The sequence below is a fragment of the Arvicola amphibius genome, chromosome 3 (assembly GCF_903992535.2).
Source record: "Arvicola amphibius chromosome 3, mArvAmp1.2, whole genome shotgun sequence".
Classification (NCBI taxonomy): domain Eukaryota; kingdom Metazoa; phylum Chordata; class Mammalia; order Rodentia; family Cricetidae; genus Arvicola; species Arvicola amphibius.
This window is the reverse complement of record NC_052049.1, coordinates 143,880,860-143,906,717: the sequence shown is the minus strand read 5'-3', so window position 1 is coordinate 143,906,717 and position 25,858 is coordinate 143,880,860. Positions and strand designations below refer to the sequence as shown.

At 45.0% G+C, this 25,858-nt stretch overlaps 1 protein-coding gene across 2 annotated transcripts; it reads left to right on the top strand.

The window, feature by feature from the left end:
• Positions 1-2,610: 2,610 nt before the first annotated feature.
• On the top strand, positions 2,611-25,235 carry Mapk6 (mitogen-activated protein kinase 6). 2 transcript variants are annotated; one of them, XM_038322766.1, is made up of 6 exons: positions 2,611-2,761; positions 14,437-15,612; positions 17,269-17,413; positions 19,413-19,577; positions 21,056-21,257; positions 23,032-25,235. In XM_038322766.1, exons 2-6 carry the CDS (start codon positions 15,058-15,060, stop codon positions 24,131-24,133), a joined length of 2,169 nt encoding a protein of 722 aa, XP_038178694.1. In that variant the 5' UTR covers positions 2,611-2,761; positions 14,437-15,057; the 3' UTR covers positions 24,134-25,235. The 2 variants fall into 2 exon arrangements, with proteins under 2 accessions (XP_038178694.1, XP_038178695.1); XM_038322767.1 differs by lacking the exon at positions 2,611-2,761 and adding an exon at positions 3,266-3,421.
• Positions 25,236-25,858: the final 623 nt, after the last annotated feature.

The window sequence follows — 25,858 nt, the reverse complement described above, 5'->3', positions numbered from 1 at the left end:
GAGCTGCCATGTGGGTGCTGGGAACTAAATCTGGCTCCTCTGGAAGAGCCATCTCTCCAGTCCTCAGTTTTATCAAGCTTAGTAGTAAATGGCCTGGCTCCTATTTGGTGGCACTCGGGTTTGCTGAGATGTAGCGCAAGGCAGAAAGCTTCAGTGTTGCTCCCTGTTTGCTATAGGGGTGTTCTCTTGCTGTTCTGGTCATGACCCACAAAAATGATTTCCCTACTCATTAAAAGATTGTCATCTGCAGCTGAGCGTGAAGGTGTGGAGCACTGGGGAGCCTGAGGGGGACAATCAAGAATTTGAGGCCAGTTATGGCCTCACAGAAGTCTGTTTCATAACCCCTTCAAAACAAAACAAACCTTGGTGGAACTGAACTGTTTACACATCAGGATTAAGAACTAAGCCTAGCTGTATTAACGTGAATGCAATTCAGCTGTGCACAGAAACATGATCTTTAAAAATTCTTTGATAGTTTCACACATGTATATAATGAATTTTGGTCATTTTCAAAATCCTCATTTTCCTCTTTCTTTGCTTGATTGCTTGCCTTGGAGACGAGTCTTATGAACCCCTAGGGTTGACCTCAAGATTCTCCTGTCTCAGCCTGCAGAATGCTGTGATGACACCCACCACACCTGGTTTGTACGCAAGACAAAAATCAAGAAAGCCTCATCCAGGAAGGTGAGTTTGCAAATATTTTATTGCATTTTCAGGCAGGGACTTCCTTAAAGCCTATTTTTTGGAAGGCTACATTAGTGACCAAACTAAAGGGGTAAACAGCTGCTCTCAGGAAGGTCACTGGGTTTGCCCAACACCGTACTCTCTCTCTTAGGCTTCTTTCAAACTGCCCCTTCCCACCCAAAGTGTTAACACCACTCAGTCCCAGTTAAGTCCCCACGATGAAAGACCTGCCTTAAACCAAATCCCCAAATCTTGTAACTAGCTCGCCCCGACCACTCTCTCTTAAGATATTACAAAGGGGGAACTTCATGGATTCCCTTGAGTGCTGTCAAACAGTGAGGTTGCCTCTGCCTGACCAGTAGCTTATTTGGGTCTTTAGCGGAAGTGGGGGGGAGGGGGATACATTATGACCCTGTTGTGAGAAGGCAAGCTGGTTGCTTATGTTCTCGCCACCCCCAGGTGTCTAAACACTATAGGAAGACGGATGTGGAAGAGTCCCTGAAGAGGACTGGACTGGTGTGTGTGGGTGTGTCCACAGAGCAGGGCAGAGCAGGCTGCAGCCCCGAGCTGGAAACTGTGCTCTGCTCTTGGCTTTATGCACCAGCTCCTCTACACACCTGGTATTCAGATGGTATTGCTTTAAATATAATAGAGCAGGGCTCAGCAGCCTAAGCCTATAATCCAAGCACTGGGGAAGCTAAGGCAGGAGGATTAGGTGTGCTAGGCCAGGCTGGGCTCCATAGTGAGATGCTGTCTCACAAAGTATATATTTTAATGTAGCTCTGTATTAGAAAGCATTGAGGCTCAGCTCAAGCTCTTAACTTCAAGTGACTGTGTCATCTCTGAAGGGGTTTGCTGCACAGTGGATGACGGACTGCTCTATTTCAGATTTTCCTTAGGATGGTCAGTTATCACAGACAAAAAAGGCTGACCGAATCTCTTCATTTCTTTTCCTTTTTTTTTTTTTTTAAATTTCCCGTTCTTTTGGTTTCTCGCGACAAGATCTTTCTATATTAACAGTCCTGACTGTCCTGGAACTTGGTTTGAGACCATGCTGTCCTCGAACTCACAGAGATCCAGAGTGCTGGGATTAAAGGCAGGCGCCACAACCACCTGGCCTCTTTTTGTGACAGTGTCTCCTGTAATCCGGGCTGGCTTTGAACTCAACATGCAGCCAAGGATTACCTGCATCTTCTGACCCTTCTTGTCTCCATCACAGCAGCACACCATCACGCTCCCCACTCCCCCTACTTTTTTGTCCCTTAAGACAAGGTCTATTTTGTAGCCCAGGCTGTCCTGGCACTCACTATGTAGGCTGGGCTAGATCTCAGAGAAACTCTTGCAATTGCCACCACTTCCAGGCAAGCCCTGTGTTCTTTAATCTCTAAAATTTCACCTAAACACCGGAAGGGCAGCGATCACCTTTCTCACTACCTACTGTTAACACGCCTGCTGCCAGCTCCCTCAACAAGCCAGCCAGTCTCCTGCCTGGGTCTTTGCTCACACTTCTCTCACGACCCCTCACCTATTCACTCCCTGAGCTACAGCCGAGGTTTCTGGAAGCGCCGGGGAGGCCTCAGGGGACCGATCCCAGGAGCCTCCCTACATCACCCAGAGGTGATCTGCTCAGCACCTGGCCTAGCTTGTTTGCGCTCGGCCTCTTCCGAGAGCCAGGGGGTCCGGCTGCCGTTCACAGTTCACCCTGCCAGGACACTTGGGGCGACACCCCTGGGCTGTGGTTCAGCCGAGGCCGGGGCATACCCTGCAGCAGGCCGCGTGCAGCTCCCGTCGCCCCCGCGGCGCGCGTAGTCACGGGCGTTGGAAATTTCAGCGCGTGCGACTCCCGGCCGGCGGGGGCGGGGCCGCCGTGGAGTGAGCCTGTGACGTGAAGGGGCGTGCCGCCGCGAGGTCCCGCCTCCTCTCCGCGCCCTCTCTCGCGGGTCGGGGTTACATGGCGGCGACTGCGGCAAAGCGAGAGCCTCGGAGACGCCGCTGCCGCCAGCACAGCCGGAGACCTGAGCCGACCCTGGGGGCTGTCCGCGGGCCCCGCACAATCTCGATGAGTCGGAGGAGTCCCGTGAGTGTGTCTGTGTGTGTGTGTCTGTGTGCGGGCCGGCGCGGGAGGGAACGGCGGAGGGCCCGGCGGCGGCGCCGGCTCCCGCGTCCATTGTGTGTGACCCTCCGGGCGGCCGCCGCTCAACAAAGGCGCTTTTGTTCCGTGTGCCCGCTCGGCCCGGGCGGCACGGCCAGCTGCGAGGGCCGGGTCCCCGCGTGGGGCTGGCGGCGCGGCCGGAGCGCCCCTCCCACCCGGCACGCCCCTCGCCGGGCAGCCGGCCGCGGGCTTTAGCAGGCCGGCTCTGCCGCCCGCGCCGGGCTGTGTTGTGCGGGTTCGAGTCCCCGCCGCCCGCGTCGGCTCCGCGGGTTCGAGTCCCCGCCAGCGCTTAGGCGAGGGCGGTGGTCCAGGAGCGCTTGAAACAGTGGAGGCTTGCCTTCCTGGCTCGCTGCCTCCCTAACGCTCTCCTGTCTCCTCCCCCGGCCCGCCCGGGTGACTCGGCCTCAGCTGACTCAGGCCGGGCAAAGTCTCGGAGCACGTTGCGTAGCTCTCTGCTCCAAACCCTAAGTCCGCCCAAGTTTGTGTCTGGCGGTCCACGAGGTGCCGGCGACCGGTCTGAGCCAGGGCTCCTGACACCTTTCCGGACGTTAAGGTGTGATCCGGAAAAACAACCCCGATGTAAACGTACGTTACCGGTTACAGGCCTCCTCACTTGGAGCTTGTTTTAATCCGACTTGGGAGTTGTGTGGAGCGGTGGGCTTTCGGCCGCCTTTTGTTCCTGCCTGGCGTGGGCTCTCCGGCTCAGGTGCCTGGGCGAGCTGCGAGCTGCAGGCTCCTTTAGATTGCTTGCGTGCTATACCTTTTTGCGGTTTGAAAGTATGGAAGGATAGAGCGAAGGGACCTGGTAAGGGGGAGTTTGGAGGTCTCCATACTGCATTTGAACAGCCCGTGTTCGTTGCGAAGAGTCCCGAGATAGTCTCAGTATTAACTTTTTATGGCTACAGATGATTGTTAGGGGGGAAAAAACATTCACAGGCCATCAAACGAAGAGCAGCCAGCTTCAGAATAATTTCCTAATTGTTGGTTATTCTAGCGTGTTTATTTTGGTAAAATTCTGGTTTTTCACGTTCTGTCTCTTTAACGTCGGAGAACTGAGTTGGAAAGAATGATTTGAATAGAGAAGAATGTTGGGTCTAAATAGGGCCCGGCCCCCAAAGGGGTTTTCTTGTTTGTTTGTTGAGCTGGTCTCGCCTAGTCCCAGCTGGGCTTTGAGAAACATTCTCCTGCCTCAGCTTCCTGCTGGGCTTAACACGTGGGCCCCATTATCCTCAGCTTTAGAGTTTTCTTAGAAACGACAGGTTTTGGTGTTTGGAAATAATTTTGAATTGGGTGGAAGAAAAATCTTTAGCTTGTAGGTAAAAACGTGTTTGTAAGGTGCTTGAACATATATGTTGTCTTAATCTAGCTCCATCATAAGCCTTGCTTACTGATGTCCTAATCAATAATTGTCATCTCCGAAGCTTGTCAGATTTGAGCAGACTATTCTGTCACTTCAGTATTACTGTTCAGAAAAAAAAAGACCTTGGAAATGAAAAAAAAAACTGTTTAAAATTAGTTTTCTATGTGAGGCTATTTTGGAGTTTAGTCATTTGCAGAAAAGGATTAAAAGTAGCCTGCCCACTTTCTGCGATTAAAAAGGAATCCGGAGAAGACTGACTCGAAGAACGTTTAATTTTGCAATAGCAAAGGCAACCGTTTTAAAGACTAGTGCGAGCGCTAAAAACACTGCAGCGTTTTACATAAGTTCATGTAGGCGCCGTGAGAATTCCTAACTGACCAGCTAGTAAGGCTTGCTGACTCAGGGGACCTTGTGCAGGGGCTGGGGTCGGGTGGGAGGAGGCTCAGAACTGTTGCAAGTTTCGAGCTGGCTGATGACTCACCCTGCCCACTGCAGCTACTACGTGGCTTGCTTGCTTGCTTTAAAAATGAGAGGCTAGAACCGTTACTGCCCCTGGCTTAGTTTTCTTTTCTCTGAAGAATAGCCCCCTCCCCAAGAAAAAAAGTAATGGCTTCTTAAGTTGCCTTTTAAAAGGCTATCCAGTACCCTGCTGGTACAATTGTATAACGTTTGTTGAGCGAAAAGATAATGGCAATTGCTGGCTAGTTGCTGAAATTAAATGTTTGATACTAACAGGCCTTTGGCTACTATTGAGAGAGATTTGTTAGCAAGTTATTATAAAGGACAGACAGAACATTATAGCCTTGATGGAAATTGACTGGTTTTCATTGACTATGTAAAAGTTATCTTCATAGTATCTAGAAGGTACCGGTTTGAGTGTTGTACAAATACCACCAGAGTTTAGTAGGAGCTGTTAAACACACACAGTGCTTTCTTGTGACATATGTGCATTTTCTGTTTTTAAAAGTTTTTATTATTATTTGTTGGTATGGATGTTTTGCTTGCTTGAGTGTCTATGAACCGTTTGCTCTCAGAAGCCAGAAGGCGGCACTAAATCTCCTGGCATTGGAATTTCAGAGGGCTGTGAGCTGCTATATGGGTGCAAGGAATCAAACCTGGGTCCTCTGGAAGAGTAGCTGGTGCGTATGTGCTGAGCCATCACTCCAGCCCCAGGAATTTTCTATTTTAACAAAGACAAGTTGAAACCAGCATTGTTAGAAGCACTTAAAGAGATAAACTGAGTGAATAGTTCCAGATTTAGGACTTAAGCTGAAGCTTGGTGATAAAATAGACATTTGGACATATTTCATGGCCAGCGTTTAACAAATTGGCTTAAAATAAGACTGAAGCAGGTGTGTGTGTGTGGGGGGGTGCTCACATTTAAAGTCCTCCTTAGGCAAAACCCAGCAGGACTGTGAGTTTGGGACAGACCAGTTTACATGGAGGGTTCCAGCCCAGCCAGAGCCATATAGTGAGACCTGCCTAAAAAATTTTTTTGAGGGAAAAACAAGACAGATTGAAGACATTTGTTTCCTAAATGAAGAAATAAATAAAAATCTCCTGGTCCATTTGTTGTTTCTCTATACTGTTCATTTTCTGAAAGTTATTTGGGAAGTTTACTGTACAATAAGTTGTGTTGTGGATTTGAATTAAATCTTTGGAGACATTTTGAAATTGCATCAAAGATTAATTCATACTTAATGTTGTCTACTAAAGGAAACAAAAATACAAATGTAAAAGGATTGGGATTTTCAGAGCATCACATTCCTTAGAAGTTGAGCGTGTGGGCCTTTTGAATGCAGGTTATTAATGGTTGGACAGAAATCAGGAGTTAGAAACAAGCTGTCTCTAAGGTGTTGCTTTGTGAGTTGGGGAGTTCTCAGCACTGCTCTCTAGTTCCCTATTTGCATTGCTCCTGTGAGCCTGTGTTCTCAGGGCTCCGGGAAACCAGGAAGATGCCTCTGTAGTCACTTTGTTGTTGGCAGTCCTCTGCTAGCTCCAGCAGGCTGTCTTGTGGACTCTTACACTATAACCTGCCTGCAGTATCAAGGTCTTGGTCAGTTTTATTGTTTAGTATTATGACTTTACAAACATAAAAATGACGTTACTATACCCCATGGCTTCTTGCCAGGGAGCTACTCCTATGAGCTGATGCCGGTAAGGTGCCCGTGGCTCCATGAATTTCTCTCTGAATTGTGTTTGGGAAATGTAGGATGTCCTCCTGAAAGGCACCCCTTCCAGTTTTGTTTTGCTGAGACAGCTCCCTGCATAGCCCAGGCTTGCCACAAATGTCTTAATCCTTCTGCCTAACCTCATGAAATTACAAGCATGTGACACCATGCCTGGCTGCTAGAGTTTGTTGTTTGTGCTGTGTGTGTGTTTTGTTTTGTGCTTTAACCCCAGCACTTGGGGAGGCAGTGGCAGGCAGATCTCTGTGAGTTCGAGGCCAGCCTGGTCTACAGAGCGAGTTCCAGAATAGCCAATGCTACACAGAGAAAGCCTGTCTCAAGAAATGAAAAGGCAAGGAAAAAGAATTGTTAGATGTTGCTCTGGTGAGATGGCTTAGCAGGTTCGGAGCTTGCTGTGCGAGCCTGTTGACTTGAGATGGAGCTTAGCAAGTCTTGTGCGGTGAGAGGACTGACTGCAGAGTTGTCCTCTGACCTCTGCATGCATGTTGCAACAATTGTGTTCAGATGCACAGGTCTTACACAAAAGGAGTAAATAAAAATACTTTTAAGAGGCCGGGCGGTGGTGGCGCACGCCTTTAATCCCAGCACTCGGGAGGCAGAGGCAGGCGGATCTCTGTGAGTTTGAGGCCAGCCTGGTCTACAAGAGCTAGTTCCAGGACAGGCTCTAAAAAAGCTGCAGAGAAACCCTGTCTCGAAAAACCAAAAAAAAAAAAAAAAAAAATACTTTAAGATGTAAGAACCTTAACATTTACTTCAAGGAAATCTGCCTCTGCAACCATAAAAGTGCTTGTGAGTGTTTGAAAGAGTGGCATGAACATTTTGCTCCAGCAACATCATTTGACGGAGTAAATGTTAAGTAAACTGAGGCCCAGTATGATCTAAGACCATAATACTTGGGAGCTGGTTAAAGGTTCTGACCCTTGACTCATCGGGACCCAGTGAATTAGAAGCTACACACATTAGCAATATTGTGATTTGAATGAACATCCATTTGGCTGAGAGAGACTGGAGTGGTCCTCAGCTGGTTAACAACTGGTTTGGAAAACCCAGGTCTTGTGAGTTGTTTTCCCCTGATCCCCCCCCCCGAGAAATATGAATGTAAAGTTGAGACTGTAATCACTGTTGGGTAGAGCTTGTGTGATGAGGGGTGCTCTGTTTTGTGCTGACCAGTGAGGTCTCAGCGAACCAAAGTGGTGATGATTAAGTATTTGACCAATGCCCCCTGAGAAATTGAATTTAATCTGTTATTTATTCATTTATTTATTTGATTGATTTTTTTGAAACAGGGTTTCTCTGTGTAGCCTTGGTTGTCCTACTCGATTTTGTAGGCCAGGTTGGTCTTGAACTCACTGAGATCCACCTGCCTCTGCTGGGATTAGGGGTGTGTGAAATCCCTTTTAGCTTTCTGTTGTGAATTTTGTGTCAGGGCCTTAGATAGTAACCCAGGTGGCCTTCAAGGCTGGCCTAGATCTCCTGTTTCCATCTGAGATTACAGATGTGCATCTCTACACTTGGTTTCTGTGTTGCTGGAGATAGAGGCTTGGGCCTCCTTTTTTGTTAGGCACACAGTCTACCAACTGAGCTATACTCTAGCCTAATGGAGGGGTTTTTTTGTTGTTGTTTTTACTAAATTTGAAATTATCTAATCCTCAACTTAATAATGAGTCTCAATTTGATAATTCTTCCCTCTTTATATACAAATTGAAGAGATGGTAGGTTTTTTACTAACTTTATGCTTGGATATTCTTTTGACTGTTAGACAGTGTTGCCAATTTCCCGTTCAATAAAGCTAATCTAAATTGCAAGAATGCATGCACATTTCTTCCTGTTTCTTTCACTTGGATCAAAAATAATACAAAGGAATTAAGTCTTCTGAGTTCCTTTATGTCCAGTGTTGGCCTAGCCCCTCCAGGTTTGCTGGTTCTGGAGGTAACTACCAGGAGAACCTGCTGAGTACCTATTTCCAGGTGTAGAAACAGAGAGGTCTCAAGCTCTCTTCAGATGTGCGTAGTCTGTTTTGTCAATTTAATTAGATTAGGAGATGACTAGGAGGCCACTGGTATGTCCATGATGGTTCTGGTTTGATCAGTGGCTTTAATCCCTTTATGGACTTGTAATTTGATGGCATTTTGGGGAGCTGTTTAAAAGTGGGAGGTGGCACCTTTGAAGTAGGTCATTAGGGGCATGGCCTTGGTGTTATGCCCTGTCCTGGCCCCAGACTATACTCAGTCTTCATGTGCCCCCTGCTCAGCCATGTTTTGCATGCCATCTTGGAATGACATTTTAAAATTGAGTCAAAATAAATAGTTCCTCCTTTTATTGTTCTGGGGAATTTTGGTCATTGCTCTGCAAAAGTCACACCAACCATATGCAATGGGAAGATTATGACTCCAGGATCAGACTGATGTGCCCAGATCCTGTCTTTACTATCCATGTGACCTAATGAGATCACCTCACCTTTGGGAGCATCTGGTCTCTTTGTAAGATGAGCTGTTTGTCACTTAGAAAATGCCTGGCACGTAATAGATGCAGATAAATTGTGAGTTATGTTCCTGTGTTCTTCTGTATGTGACCCTGAGTTTTGGTTCTCACCAGGTTTAATGCATGCTCTGCCTGGACTGTCTATCACCCCTCCCCCCATTCCTGCCCCTGTGTTCTTGATTCCTTCTTGGGTTCCTAAGGCTTTTTATCTGCATCATGAGTTTCACCTTTTTGAATGTTAAAAGTTTTTAAAAAATGTGCCAGTGTGCTGTAGAATTGTCCAATATGGTAGCCACTAGCCACATGTAGGCATTTTAATAATTTATTTTGGTTATAGAAGTTGAACCCAAGGCCTTGTACATGGTAAGCAATTTATCTTTGAGCTGTACCTATAGCCAAAAAAACCAACTTTGTTATTTTTGATACAAGGTCTCCTTAGCCCTTAATGTTCTGGAAGTCACTGTGTAGACCAGGCCTGCAACTCACAGAGATCTGATCTGTTTCTGGCTCCCCAGTGCTGGGTGTAAAGGCATTCCCCTTTAATTGATGGAGATGGGGTGTAGCTCTGTGATAAAATGCTTGCCTAGCATGCACGAGGCTCAGAGTTTAATCCCTAGTACCAGAAAAATGAATGAATGGATGAATGAATGAATGAATTCTTCGGTGGAGTCAGTCATATTTCAGTTACTCAGTCACCATCTGTGGCTATGGCTACCCTGTGGGGCAGCATATCGTAGAATGTGGAATGTAGTGTGCTCTTTACAGTCTCACATTCTTCTCTGGTGACAGCCTCATTTCTCTGCCTTTCTTCCAGGCCGCTAATGTTCCTTCCTAGTGATGACCAGCCCTCAGTTCTTCCTTTTCTTCCCTGGTACATGCTTCCTTTCTTTCTCCTGATTGACTTTAAAAGCTGTCCGTGTGTGTGTGTGTGTGTGTGTGTGTGTGTGTGTGTGAGAGAGAGAGAGAGAGAGAGAGAGACAGAGAGACAGACAGAGACAAAGACAGACAGACTGGTTTGGTGTGGATTCATTTGTGAGTTGATGGTTTAGTTTTAGTTGATTTTGAAGATGTTCTGACCTGTATTTCTGAAGTTCCATTAGTTTCCCAGACCTTGGAGTTTTCTGCTTCCAGCCTGACTTCTGGCTCCATTGCTGACTGCAGGAGCTTTTCTCTTGCTTTCCAGTGTGGCCCTGTGTTTCCTTGGCTCAGCTTTAGGAGAATATGAACTTGCTATTCTGAAGATGCAGAATGCTGCAGAGGCATTTATCTCAGCTTCCTGTCTTGGCCCCACTTTCAGAGGGCAGCTGCTTTGGAAATGGTGGGTTTTCTAGCCCTTTTATTTTGGAAACAGTCTCCATATGAAAACCTGGTGGCGTCAAACTTGCAGCCATCATCCTTTGGGTGCCTCTCTGTGAGCTGGGATTAGAGGTGTGTGGCACTACCCCTGACTTCTACCCCTGACTTGCCTGTAGTCTTTTGTACTCACTGAAGACCAGTCGAAAAGGGCTGGTGATTGGGATGTGAGGATGAGTTCACATGCAGCCATGAAACTGATCCTTAATCCTGTCAGTGAAAAATTCCATGGTCCTTTTTTTTTTTCCTTTCTCTGTGTAGCTCTGGCTGTTCTGTCCTGGAACTAGCTCTGTAGACCAAGCAGGCCTCAAACCCACAGAGATCTGCCTGTCTGCTTCCTGAGTGCTGGAGTTAAAGGTGTGTGTTACCACCACCTGTCAAGGCCTGACTTTTTTTTTTTTTAAAGATTTATTTATTTACCGTGTATAGGGTGTTCTGCCTGCATGCATGCCTGCCAGAAGAGGGCACCAGATCTCATTACGGATGGTTCTGCACCATCATGTGGTTGCTGGGAATTGAACTCAAACCTCTAGAAGAACAGTCAGTGCTCTTAACCTCTGAGCCATCTCTCCAGCCCAAGGCTTGACATTTGAATAAATTTATTTTTAAAGTTTTATTTATGTATATGAGTGTTTTGCCTGAATATGTATGTGCCCCACATTTGTGTATGGTGACTGGAGGTGAGAAAAACATGTTAGCCCCCCCCCCCCCCCCGGAACTGAAGTGAAGGATGGGAATCGACTTTAGGACCTCTTGAGGGCTTGGCAAGGGTTCTACTGCAGACCCGTACTTCCAGTCCTTTTTCAGATGTTTTGAGACAGGCTTCCTTGCCTCAAGTAGTTGGGAGTACCAGCTTGTGAGTCAGCCACTGATTCTAGATTGTTTTGTAAGCTCCTATCCCTGGTCAGTATCACCTGTAGTTGTAGAGTGTGGTCTAGGGTGCCCTAAACTCTGCTAGATCACTCACTGTGTGTGGAGAAAGTCTGACTGACACGTGCTCTGGTGCTGCCTTCACAGAGGCTGCTTCCGTGGTTCCCCAGAGCACAGCTCCCTGGCAGTCCTTCCTTCTACCGCCACACAGGAAAGTGGGGAGTGTAACACAGCTGACTGCTCTTGCTTTGGCCCTCCCAGGGCTTGAAACAGGTTGCTTCCCCCCACCCCCACCCCTCACTAGCTGCTGTTTGCTGTGGGGAGGGAGTGCCTGGAAGGGGAAAGGCTGAAGTGGCATCTTCACAGATGCTCTCCAGTGACCAGGCTAGTCTAGTTCTGGAAAAATAGGAGGTGTATTGGGTGTGCTGTTTATTCAGTACAGTTTACAGGGCACCTAGTAACTGCCAGATTCTGTGCTCAGAAAATGCTAGTAAGCTGCTTTAGTCTCACACCTTTTGATTTAAAGCTGCCAGCCACCATAGTGGAGAGAGATGGTGAGAGGATCACCCTGGGGAACATGAGAATGCTGGAAGAGAGGAGAAGGGAAGTAGGAAACAGTGAGCAGGAGGAAGTGCTCAGACGCGGGGCTTCTCTGAGTCAGGACTGGAAACAGGTTGTTTCTCTTGTTTCATTACGCCTCAGTGCCTGAAGACAGTGCTGGCACAGTGAACATTCAGGACTCTGCCTGATGAAAAAGAACAGACGCAGACTCTTAGAGCTGTAACGTCATGACTCTGTGTTTCTGGGTCCTTGTTAGGGCAGCACTTCCTCAATTCCTGTGGGTGTGTCTGAGAGACTGTGTGACCTGCTTGGGTCTGTAATCATTTGGTAAATACGTCATGGGGAAGAGAGGGGTAGGTCTTTTGGTACACTGAGTATCAATGGTAAAGGTAATGTCTTCATAACAACTTAGATAACAACTCTGTTGTGACTTAAGTCGCTAGTTGGGGGCTTTCTGACCTGTCCTGACGGCCACAGAAATCTGACGGCAGTCCTTAAGTATCTGGAGAAGAGTTGCTCAAATGTTTCATGGTCCTGTATTTGTTTCAATGTTTCTTTAATTTTAGGTCAATGTGGCATCACAGAAACTGTCTTGAACGAGGTGTGGTGGTACAGAACTTTAATCCCAGCACGGAGTGAGTTCAAAACCAGCCTGGTCTACCTAGTGAGTTCAGGACAATAGAGCTACATAATAAGACTTTTTTTTTTTTTTTTGAAGTTTTTCAAGACAGGGTTTTTCTGTGTAACAGTCCTGGCTGTCCTGGAACTTGCTTGGTAGACCATACCAGCTTCTAATTCACTGAGATCCACTGCCTCTGCCTCCCAAGTGCTGGGATCCCCATCTCCTCTGAAGTCTTGGCCAGAAGACAGAGTTGGGATGAAGGGTAGCTGAGTAGTTACTGATAAAACAAGCCTGTTTTGCTAAGTCTTTTTTTTTTTTTTTTAGCTTCCTGAGATGATTTACCCAATACTGGGTTACACCACTGGCCTCCTTGAGGTCCAGGTCCTGAAAGGACACCTTTGGGCCCTTCTACCTGAGTGAGGAACAAGGGCTTGTTAGTAATGCCTGTGAGTAGGTAGCTAAGCTGTACCTTCTGTGCCCTGAGAACTCAATAACTAGAGTCTAAGGCATGATCACAGACAAGAGTGAATTTGATGCCAGCACCATTGTGCCAGGCTTAAGGTACAGAGTACTGCTCAACCTGTCCCTTCCCAAAGCAACTGTCTGAGTTCCAGTTAGCTCAGACTGCTCACTTGACTCTGGAGAAGCCACCTTTCAGAGGCTGTCACTGTGGACGGGGTGGGGTGGAGGGGCACTTTACCCTGAGAAGCTGCAGCGTTGCTTGCAAGTGTGTGCACATGGCAGAGATAGCTCTACCTGTAAGGCTGCACCTCAGATGTAAATGTGCACGTTACATCCTTTGTGGTAGTCAGACCAGTTAGAACAGAAAACCCAGTTTCTATAGAATGGGGACGTTGCCCCCCCAAACACAAATGAACAACAACAACAAAAAAAAAAAAACCCAACAACTTAAAAAGAAAGCATTTGTATGTTTATTAGCAAGCATTTCCTAAGAAGTTACCTAAAGGAAAAATAGTCGGGGGCCAAGGACATGTTACTTGTTCATTCTCTCCTTCATGTGTTTCTGCCACATTACCTTTAAGTTCTTTTACTGTTGTATTTATTTTCCGAGACAGTCTTATCACTTTGTATCCCTGGCTGGACTGAACTTGCTATTTTAATGAGACTGACTTTGAACTCAGAAGAGATCCATCTGCCTCGCCTCTGTCTTACAAGCGTGCACCACCATGCCCTGCTTTCTTTTACTAGTTTAAACTTCCACCGATGCTGTATCAATATTTTGTTGTTTTTCTGTTTTGCATTTCTCCTCAGACTTGATGTTAATTGAATACTCAAGTGTTTTCTAGGGCCTGGAGATGCTGTGAGTAAAGAGCCAGCCATCAAGCATGAGGAACTGGTGCTCCTCAGCATTCTTGTAAAGACAGTCTTGCTGGCATACACATACGTGTGTACAGGCGACCCCACCCCAAAGTTCTTCTGGTTGGAAATGTTAAGATAGTCGGGTTTCTCTGGCAGTCAGCGGTGTCGGTCTCCTGAGCCAGCTGCCTACACTCTTTGACCAGCTTAAGACATGTTCTGCAATTCATCCTGTGCTGCTGGACTTTGCTTACTGGATACTGACATAGATAATACAATGCTCCAACTAAGAAAAGAGTTTCCCATACCGGTTGTCATTTCATGTGTTGTATTTGTATACCTGTGTGTGGAAACAGATGCTTGTGTGCATTCAGAGGCCAGAAGAGGATGTCTGGCATCCTGCTCTATCATTCCTTGACTTTTGCCCCTGAAACAGGGTCCAGTGGCTCTCCCGACTTCTGCACACAGTGCTGGGCTACAGGTTTTTTTACATGGGCCTGAGGATTTGAACCTAGGTCTCAGTGTTTGCACATCAAGCCCCTTGCTCACTGAAATGCCAACCTGATGAGCATGTTCCAGAGAATTCAATGCTGTGAAGTCTAGGAAACTTACCACTTGGCTAAGTGTGTGATGAATGGATAGAGAGACAGACAAGACAGAAATGGGGGTACTCCGTAGCGCAGGCTGTCCTGGAACTCCCAGTCTTCTTACCTCAGGCTCCCCAGATGATAGCCAGGTGCCACCATTCTTGCTATAGTCCTTCCCTGCTAAATGCCCCACTGCCGTGCCATTGCACAGATACGAAGTGTTTCCTCTAGTGATTTTTCTCCTCCTCTTTTCATCCCAGGTTGTAGCAGAGTAAGATGGACGGTAGCTTTGATTGTGATTGTGGTGAGCTGGAGCCACCTGATCACTAACAAAAGATACCTGTCAGCCAACGTCACCAGGGCTTCCTGTTGAAATACAGCAACAAAGGAAGAGGAAGCAAAGGGAACTAGTGCTTCCCAGCGCCTTAGGATGCTGCTCAGGACCAGTCCAACACTGAATGTATCTGCACTGTGAGAGGATGTCCACGGAGGCCTGCCGGGTGCATATTTATTCACAGTTTTGTCCCATGTTAAGTCAGTTAGCATAGTATATCTGAGTGCATAGTATGTCATTTCATTCCGTTTGAGTTTCTTGAGTGTTTCTTTAAATGTCTGCAGAGTTGCTGCCCTTCCTTGAACTATGAGCACTGCAATCTTTTTAATTCTCAGTATGAATAGAGATTTTTGAGCTTTAAGTCTGAGGGGAACTCAGCGGGCCTGGTTGGCGTCCGTCTGCAATGAACATCAAGGAACCATCGTGCTGTGGAAACGGAATTGTTTTTCTCCCTTTTTGAGAGATCTTTCCTTTTGATGCCAGTTTTCTTCCTTGTTTACACAAGTTCAACAATTTGAAAGGAAAAGGCGATTGTAAGGGTTTCAAAATGGCAGAGAAATTTGAAAGTCTTATGAACATTCATGGTTTTGATCTGGGCTCTAGGTACATGGACTTAAAACCGTTGGGCTGTGGAGGCAATGGCTTGGTTTTTTCCGCTGTCGACAATGACTGTGACAAAAGAGTAGCCATCAAGAAAATTGTCCTCACCGATCCCCAGAGCGTCAAACATGCTCTACGTGAAATCAAAATTATTAGAAGACTTGACCATGATAACATTGTGAAAGTGTTTGAAATTCTTGGTCCCAGTGGAAGCCAGTTAACAGACGATGTGGGCTCTCTCACGGAGCTGAACAGCGTCTACATTGTTCAGGAGTACATGGAGACAGACTTGGCGAACGTGCTAGAGCAGGGCCCTTTACTGGAAGAGCATGCCAGGCTTTTCATGTATCAGCTGCTACGTGGGCTCAAGTATATCCATTCTGCAAACGTACTGCACAGAGATCTCAAGCCAGCTAATCTTTTCATTAACACTGAAGACTTGGTGCTGAAGATAGGTGACTTTGGTCTGGCACGGATCATGGATCCTCATTATTCCCATAAGGTACGTGGAAAGCTATCTCCACCCAGCCTCTCAGCTGGTGTGTCTTTTTCTGGTGCAGGTCTGCTTTCATTCATAATGTCCAGGGTTTGAACCGAAGGTCAAGTGGAATCCTAGTTACATATAACTTTCTCAAAGTGCATGGCTGTGTGTATAGTAATGAAGTTCTGAAGTGTATGACTTCGTTTGTTTGGTTTTTGAGACAGGGTTTCTTTGTGTAGTTTTGGCTGACCTGGAACTAGCTCTGTAAGACAACGTTAGCCTCAAACTCCCAGAGTTCCACCTATCTTTGCCTCCTGAGTGCTGGAACTAAAGGGGAGTGCCACCACGGCCTGGCCTTTTTTTGAGACTGGGTCTTGCTATTTAATTAGGCTGCCTTGGACTCTAGTTTATAGTCTAGGCTAACTTCAAACTCACTATCTGCAGCCTCCTAAATACTGGGATTCCAAGTTGTGCTGCTATATGGAGTTATTTATTGTAATTGAAGTTCTTATTTAGTTATCTCAAAGTATAATATTTATATATTCATAGCAACTTCCCTTTATAAGCAACTTTTTTTCACATAAGAACTTAATAGTGTCTTTCAAGGAGAACTTGGGCCTTTTGATTTTAAATTGAAATCTCAGGTAGAATCTTGATATTTAAAATATAAAAGTGAGCTGGGAATGGTTGTGTATACCTGTAATCCCGGTGCTCAGGAAGCAGAAACAAGTAAATTCATGTAAGTCAAGGCCACTCTGGCCTAGACATCGAGTTCCAGGCCAACTAGGGCTACTGTGAAACTTTGTCTCAATAAAGTAAGAAGTAGAACTGATTTGGAGACAAAGAACCCCTGAGAGCAAGTCCTATTACTTGGCATTCCATAGCCCATGTCTGAAACAAGTTTTCGTCCATGTGTGTTGTCTTAACTGATTATCTTCACTGTAAAAAGGGTGGGGGGCGATGAGTTCCTGGAACCTACACTGTAGAAGAGATGGATTCTTCCAAGCTGTTCTCTTACCTCAACACTTGCATTGTGGTGTGTGGTTGCTGGCTCCCCTCCCCCCTCCCTCACCCACATAGATTAATAAACAACTTTTAACATAGAGGTCGAGTCCCCGCTGAGCTCTGGAAGGAGGCACACCCAGATCTTTACTTGGCGTCCCTGGACTCACCTAGGTGTGTCCTTAAGCAGACCCAAGATCTGTTCAGTGCTCTGACCTGCAAAACAATATCCACCAGTACAGTGAGTGTCTCTGTAGTGTTCCGAGGGTGGAGCAAGGTCGTGTGGACATTGGTTAGGAGTGGGGTGTGGTGGTGGAGAATCAGTGTGATAGCTAGGAGCTGCAGCTCTCCCCACCTTTCCTTCTGATCCGAAGCATGCCTGCTCCTTAATTATGTGAGAACTTGGATTGAAAACTTGTTTCTCTTCTGAAACAAGTTGAACTTGGCCTAGAGTTGGCATCAAAGCCTTAATGGTATATTTTGTTCTGCATGTTTTGTCATCAGAGGGGTGGCATATCCATCTCTAAGGGAATGTTGCGGCCTCTAGATGGTAAGAGCTTTGAAAATGGGCTTAGAAATCAACAGTAATTGATTTTATGGCTCTTTTGGAGGATGAATATTCCCCCCATCCCTAAAGTAAAGGAAATTGAAGTCTGTTTGGTGTTTCTTTTCCAGGGTCATCTTTCTGAAGGATTGGTTACCAAATGGTACAGATCTCCACGACTTTTACTTTCTCCTAATAATTATACTAAAGCCATTGACATGTGGGCTGCAGGCTGCATCTTTGCTGAAATGCTGACTGGTAAAACCCTCTTTGCAGGTCAGTATTATGTGGGGAAAAGTGGACCAGAAGTCATTTTGTATTTATCTCTAAGGCAAGGTTCTCTAAGATTTCAAAGAACTTAAATTGTCTGGAATATTCAAATGCAAAGATAAAACAGTGTTTATATTAAGAAATGAAAAAAATGTGTTCACAGATTCATTAAATTGCTTTAGCATCTAGTTAGAACTCTAGTGTTCTATTATGTGCCGGCTTATTTCTAAACTTCAGTGTTTTGTGGATCCATACTCTTGGAGGTCTGTGGTAAGTCATATCTGAGTTAAATTAGCCATTTCCTGGTAAGTTTACTGTTGAAAATCCTACAGATTTCTGTTGTTCCCTTCTCCAGGTTTCTTTTGGGACAGTAGGAGTGCCCTCAGTGTGGAACTCTTATCCCTTAAAAGATGAGGGAAAAAGCCAGTATGTTTTAAGTTTACATACCATACAGTTCACCCATTTAAAGGGTGTGTTTCAGCTGGAGATGTGGCTTGATTTTAGAGTATCTGCTTAGCATTCATAGAGCCTCTGGTTCAAAACCAAGCACTGCAGAAAATTATGTAGTTGGGTGTGTTCTTAAATGTATGGGGTTGTCTGATTCTCGAGCATCTCCATCCTTCTGAAAATGACCCTCTGACCATAGTTATCCCTTTCCCCAGCTCCTGCACCCACTCATTCTTTTTCTATGGATTGCTCCTTTTAGACATTTCACATGAATGAAACCATGCACCAGGCTCTGTGACAAGCTGCTTTCTCATGGCAATGTTTGTGGTTCATTCATGTTGTACATATCAGTGTTGGCATATGCCAGATGCTATTCCCTGTGTGAATATAGGGCCTTGTTTTTCCACTCATCAGTTGGTGAATGCTTTACTTTTTGGCCCTTATGAACAATGCTGCCATGAACGCTTGTGTACTGATTTTTATATGAGCATGTGTTCAGTTCTCTTGGGTATCCATCCATTCCTAGGCATAAGACAGGTAGGTGACACACGGTAATTTAGGTTAAATTTTTGGAGACCAGATAGTTTTTTAAAGCAGCTGTGTGTTGTACATTCCCCAGTCACCTGAGAATGAGACAGTTCTGTTTACATTGTCACCAGCACTTTAGAGCATTGACTTTGTTGAGTGTGGTCATCCTGGTGGTGTGAAAAAAGGATATCTCAAGGTGCTTATGACCTCTTTTTGTTAATATAGGATCTTACACTGTAGCTCATTAGCCTTGAACTCATGAGGCAGTCCTCCTGCCTCAGCCTCATGGCTGCTAGAATTACAAGTGTGAGCCACCATGCCCAGACTCTTATTGGTCGTTGGATATTTTTGTAGAATATCCAAATCATTTGTTTGCTTTTCTTTGAAATATCATTTGCATTTTTAAGAATTCTTTACATACTGTGGACATGGAGTCTATCGGATATAATTTCTATTTTCTCCCATGCTGTGTGCAGTGTCTTTTCCTTTTATGACAGTGTCTTTTGAAGCACGGAACATTAGTTCTGCTGAAGGCCAACCAATCAATCCATCTTTTGTGTTAGCATAGCATATCTGAGAAACCATTCTGTACAATATTTACTTCCATGTTTTCTTCAAAGCATTTTATAGTTTTAGCTGTTTACATTTAGATCAGGATTTGTTTTGGGTTGATTTGTGTGTATGATGTGAGGGCAGGGGTCTAATTTTATTACTTTGCCTGTGGATGGTCCAGTTGTCCCTGAATCATTTGGTGAAGAATTTTATTTACTAATTGAATATAGTAAGACACCTTTATTTAAAAGAATGAGCTGACCATAAGCATGAACTACCTTGTGATTTTCCTCAGAACTTACACACTGTCATTTCAGCCTCATGCTAAAAGCAGGTCAAGGACAGCTCAGACTCAGTGCAAGAGAGGTGTTGACTTCTGGAAGGGAAGATTCTCAGAGAATCTGTGGATATACTTATTGCTGGGAAAGTGGGCACTGTGGGTGATTTGTTTACACTCTGGTGTCTGGATTTCACTCAGGTGCACATGAACTTGAACAGATGCAACTGATCTTAGAATCTATTCCTGTTGTGCATGAGGAAGATCGTCAGGAGCTTCTCAGTGTGATTCCAGTTTACATTAGAAACGACATGACTGAGCCACACAAACCGCTAACTCAGCTGCTTCCGGGAATTAGTCGAGAAGGTAAGGTAGTGTGACTTAACTGTCACATCTCTGGAGTATGGAGGCTTGAGCCTATTTCCATCTTGAGGTTTGTGTTCTTTTCCCAGAGTCTGTAGGACTTTAGGTGGACCCAGGCCTTTAACTCTGGCATTCCTCTTTTGACCTGGCCCTTGGACTATAGTCTATTTCTTTGCTTTCTAGAAGTTTAGAAAAACCCATCCCTTGATTCTAAACCCGTTTTCCAATTTAATCTTCCCATTTAACTGTGGGTAAGCATATCGAATGACTGGTTCTCAATTAGCTATAATAGAATTCTGTGAGTGTTACGCACAAATCAGGCATTTCTGTGAATATGACTCATTTTTTTTATTAATTTTATGGAGCTGTAGAGATGGCTTAGTGGTTAATAGCACTGGCTGTTTCCCCAAAGGACCCAGGCTCAATTTTCAGCACCCACATAATGACTTACAACTGTCTGTAACTTCACTTCCAAGAGATCGGATACCTTTTCTTCTGACCTCCCTGGGCATCAGGCATGCATATCACACACAGACATCCATATTCTGAAATAAAAGCAAACAACCACTTAAATCTTTAAAAGTTTAATGCGTGTGTGCAAAGGCACACATGTGGAAGTCACAGGACAGCTTGTAAGAAGAGTGGGTTGTCAGCTGTCACCATGTGCAGGAATCAAACCTGGGTTGTCAGGCTGGCAGCAAGCATCTTTACTCTCTGAGCCATCTCCCTGGCCTAAATTTAAATAGGAGAAGGATTGGGTCAGGAGAAGGCAGAGATCTTCATGGCAAGGAAGAAAGAGTAAAATATAGTGTTTGCCCACATATTAATCCAAATGAACAAAACATGTAAGAATTTGTACAGTCTTGAAGTTTCTATTCATTTCTCATCTCAGTGGAGTGACATATTTGATCAAAAATCTTCCGCTTTTGTGGTTCTCTGTAATAAAGTAACCTTCTCTTGAGGAAAGGGAAAAATCCTTATATCTGAGTTTGGCTCAGTGGTAGATCACTTGCCTAGCATGCTCAGCCTTCTGTTTGACCCCTAGCATCACACTGAGTATGGACACTTACGTACACACATACGTGATGGTCAGATATCAAGGTAGTCAGAGATGCACCCCTTTCATCCCAGCACTTGGGAGGCAGGCAGATCTCTTAGTTCAAGGCCACCCTGGTCTACACAGAGAAACCCTGTTTTGAAAAAGCCCTATCCCAGCACCAAAATGTACAACACCATGCTTACCTAAACACATATTAAATGAAAGTAGCATTTTTCAGTTTGTTTTTTATTTTTTTTATTTTATTTATTTTTTTTTTTTTGGTTTTTCGAGACAGGGTTTCCCTGTAGTTTCTAGAGCCTGTCCTGGAACTAGCTCTTGTAGACCAGGCTGGCCTCGAACTCAGAGATCCGCCTGCCTCTGCCTCCCGAGTTCAGTTTGTTTTTTAGATGGACATGCTGTAAACCTTTCCTCTTTCCCTTAGCACTGGATTTCCTGGAGCAGATTCTGACGTTCAGCCCCATGGACCGGCTGACAGCAGAGGAAGCGCTTTCCCACCCTTACATGAGCATCTACTCCTTTCCAACGGATGAGCCCATTTCAAGCCATCCTTTCCACATAGAAGATGAAGTTGATGATATTCTGCTTATGGATGAAACACACAGTCACATTTATAACTGGGAAAGGTAAGCTCATCCTAAGTTAGAAAACATTTATTTTCAATGCACCATATGCTGTATGCTGTGTGCTTATGTTTATGGCTGTCTTAGCATTTTAATAATGATGCCTTTGGGGTTTGTGTTAAGTCTCTGTCTAACTAGCATCTGTGGAATCAGCACTGGGTCCTGGTGAGGAAATGAGAGCAGTCATGAAAGCGTGCTAATTAAAATTGTAAGCTGGTTGAAAGTCCGAATATTTACAACTAATTTTATGAAGTCATTCAATTTTTTTTTTGTTTTTGTTTTTTGAGAAGGGTTTCTCTGTATAACAGCCCTGGCTGTCCTGAGACTAACTCTTGTGGATCAGGATGGTCTCGAATTCACAGAGATCCGCCTGTCTCTGCCTCTTGAGTGCTGAGATTAAAGGTGTGTTCCACCACCATCTGGCTAAGTCATTCAATTTTTTTAAAAACCGTTTTAAATACACACCTAATTTTTTTTTCATCATGAGGCTAAAACCCAAAGCTCTGAGATAAATATGCACTTTTTCCTAGCTCTCAAGACTCAACCTTACTTGGTAAGGTGACTCAATGTCAGAATAGAGTGTCTTCAATTCCTGTACCAGTTGAATTTTTTTCCAGATGACATAAAAGCTTAGAACAGGTTCAGTGAAAGGGCTTGTCTGGGCTGTGAGCAGAATGAGTAGCCTCCTCTAGGTGCTGCTTTCCTCAGCCTCCTTTGTGTCTCTATATTTCTGACTTTCTGGAGATGTGCAGTCCTGCTAGCCTGTAAGAGTGGGTGGTATCCTATAACAACCCAGTAGAGGCAAGGTCTTAAGGGATTTGGTATATAGCCAGGACTGAGAATGACAAGTGAGATTTAAGTTTTCATGTTTCTGTGTTTGGAAAGAAATAGTTAAGCTGAACCTAGTGACATCTGTCTGGAGGCTGGAGAGGTAGATGCCACCCAGGCTGTAGGGAAATGCCCTGTCTTGACCATGCCAGATGAAACAGAAGTAGTTAAAACTGTTTTCTCCTCTTCAGTGTCGGTGTACTTGCCCATCTGCTGTCACTTTCTGTCCCCTAAATACAGTTCTCATATACCCAGTTCCTTTCTGACATCTCTTGACTCCTTCCCCGTTCTCCAGCCTCTGTTGGTGCGTCAGTCTGCTTCCTTTTGGGTGTGAAGTAGTGCCCTGCTGGGCTGTGTCAACAAGCAGAAACAGCACACACCGATGGTGGCAGATTTCAGGAAGCCTCCCCATTACTCAGTAACTTATTACCAATGCAAACAAGACTGGTAAATACCTGCTCACAGATGTACCAATTTGGGGCATAAAGTATTAATGTGAAACTAGAAGAATTAAATTACAGCCTCCTAGATTATTACCTGTGGGTGAGAATAGAGAGCAAAGGGGGTGAGAAGTGGTAACCCAACTTGCTTAAGGTGGAAGCTCTGAACTTATGAATTTTGATACTCTGTTGGCAGTCACCGGATGCTGCCTTCTGGTGTTTTAATTAGTAGCACAGCTCCCAAATGGAAACGATAGATTCTGGCAGGAGGGAGTGCTTCTGACTTTCTCTTGTTACCCCCCCCCCCACACACACACACACACAGAGACCTGCACAACTTTTACATTCAGAGCTGGGTGTGGCAGCATCCGCCTCTAATCCAGTACTGGGGGTACAACTTGCTCTTAAAAACTAAGCCAAAACAGAAAGCACTCAGTACTTCCACAGAGCAAACACTGTGCATTTGAGAATGAAGTCACCACATGGAGTAATGCCTGTGTTTTCTTCAGGTATCATGACTGTCAGTTCTCAGAGCATGACTGGCCTATTCATAACAACTTTGATATCGATGAGGTTCAGCTTGACCCAAGAGCTCTGTCTGATGTCACCGATGAAGAAGAAGTTCAAGTTGATCCTCGAAAATACTTGGATGGAGACCGAGAGAAGTATCTGGAGGATCCCGCTTTTGACACTAGCTACTCTGCCGAGCCTTGCTGGCAGTACCCAGATCACCATGAGAACAAGTACTGTGATCTGGAGTGTAGCCACACCTGTAACTACAAAACAAGGTCGTCATCATATCTAGATAACTTGGTGTGGAGGGAGAGTGAAGTTAACCATTACTATGAGCCCAAACTTATTATAGATCTTTCCAACTGGAAAGAGCAAAGTAAAGAAAAATCCGATAAGAAAGGCAAGTCAAAGTGTGAGAGGAACGGATTGGTCAAAGCACAGATAGCGCTGGAGGAAGCATCCCAGCAGCTGGCTGAGAAGGAAAGGGAGAAGAGCCAGGGCTTTGATTTTGACTCCTTCATTGCAGGGACTATACAGCTCAGTTCCCAGCGTGAGCCTACTGACGTCATTGACAAGTTAAATGACTTGAACAGCTCAGTGTCCCAGCTAGAACTGAAAAGCTTGATATCCAAGTCAGTGAGTCGAGAGAAGCAAGAGAAGGGAATGGCTAATTTGGCTCAGCTGGAGGCCTTGTATCAGTCCTCTTGGGACAGCCAGTTTGTGAGCAGCGGGGAGGAGTGCTTCCTCATCAGTCAGTTTTGTTGTGAGGTCAGGAAGGATGAGCACGTGGAAAAGGAGAACACGTACACCAGCTATTTGGACAAGTTCTTCAGCAGGAAGGAAGATTCTGAAATGCTAGAAACTGAGCCAGTCGAGGAAGGGAAGCGTGGGGAGAGAGGACGTGAGGCAGGGCTTCTGAACGGCAGTGGGGAGATCCTCCTGAGCAAGCAGCTAGAGTCCATAAGCACCCCGCAGTTCCACAGTCCCGTGGGGTCCCCACTCAAGTCCATCCAGGCCACGTTAACACCTTCCGCTATGAAATCGTCCCCTCAGATCCCTCACAAGACATACAGCAGCATCCTGAAACACCTGAACTAAACACTCGGCAGACATTTCTTTGTTCTTCATGGAATGTGTTGTCTTTTTATCACTAATGTTTGAAGTCATTTTTTTACTTGAATCAGAAGGTGTCATTAATTTGCAAGGATTTTTTTTCTTAGTTCTCAGTTTGTAAAATGCAGACTTTTTCTACATGTGAGTTAGTGTTCATTTGAACTGGCATGTCATTTGCACACACACACAAAGAATAGAGCAAAACAATGCAGTGCAGGAGGAGACAAGATGCGCTAGGGTGAATAGACATTCTCATAGACCAGTGACCTGCTTTACAGGAAACAAAACCTTGCCTTGAAACTTACACAGTGAGACTGTACATAATGCATGAAAAGATCTATTTTTTCCTGAAACGTTTTTCATTCATTAGTATTTTCAAGCTTTTCATACTGTACACATTTCTTAAGACACATGATACCAGCAGCAACTGAAAACGAATGCCGAATTTGGTACACATGTGTTATCTACCTCAAGGTAACAAAAGTATGTGGCGAAACATAAACCACCCATAGTGCTCCACGGCATTTGCACTCTATCTAGCCAGCGTTTACCGTAGTAAACTATTGAGACCCGTTCACCATTATACATGTCCTGGTGTTCATTCTTATAGTGAAGGGTTACATACGTCACATCTTATTTATTTTTAGCAAATCAGTATATTTTCTGTATTTAATTATAAAAGTTAACTTAGTTTTAAGTTTATTTGCAACTGCCCTTTTTTTCCATTTGGCACTATGGTTTGTTGCCTGCCAAGCTGATATAACGTCAGCTTGCCCTGAGGCTGTCCATGTACGTTAAGTAAAGTACTCACTGTGTATAGGAATCTGTATTTTGGAGGTGCTTGATCTATCTACAAAGAAAAATTAGGAATTTATTATAAAATGCTCCTAGAAGTCTTAATTGTGTTTATTTTTTAAAAACTTGTAATGTTAGACTTGTGTGCATGGAAGTAATTAAGGTACATCATTATTGTAGTTTAAACATTGTACATGATAAGCCTCCCCCACCCCCGTTTTTACTGTATGTTTTTATTGAATGATCTATTCCCCATCCCTAGGCAAGCATGAATAAAATTAGGTTAAATGTAGCATGTTGCTTCCCAATCTTTTAGACTTATTTCACCTGTTTTGTTTTGCTGACTCCTGCGCGTCTCTTCGGTTAGCCTATGTGAAGGAACAGACAAGGTGGACAGCAGGTGCTACTCCTTCACTCTTCTGAGGGGAAGTTAACACCAGGTGTGCCCAGTCTGCAGGCTGAGCGCACGCCCGACGTTCATAGGGTCAAAAGCTTAGTCATCCCTAACCAAAATACTCTAAGAAATCGGGGGTGGGGGTGGGGGTGGAGGGAGTTTGACTAACAAAAACTTCTTGCTAATGTACTTTCACACATCCAAATGGAATAAATCTTACATAGATAGCTCAGAGCTCTTATAGCCTGAGGAAGTGTTGAACCTTGCAGAGACTTCTCAGTAGATCACCTCTGTTTAGAAACTGATCCCCAGGCCCAGCATTCAGTAGGTGGTAGCAGGGAGGATGAGGAGTGGAAGGCCAACCTGGCCTGCATGAGCATGTGTCTGTAAGTAAAATGCTCCCATCTGAGGGAAGCCAAGGTATCTTTCTCCTTGGGGAACTTGCTCCTGATCTGATCTTTTAAAGCCCTCTAGAGGAGGAGGAGGAGGAGGATGATAACTATATAAAACACACTTGTTTT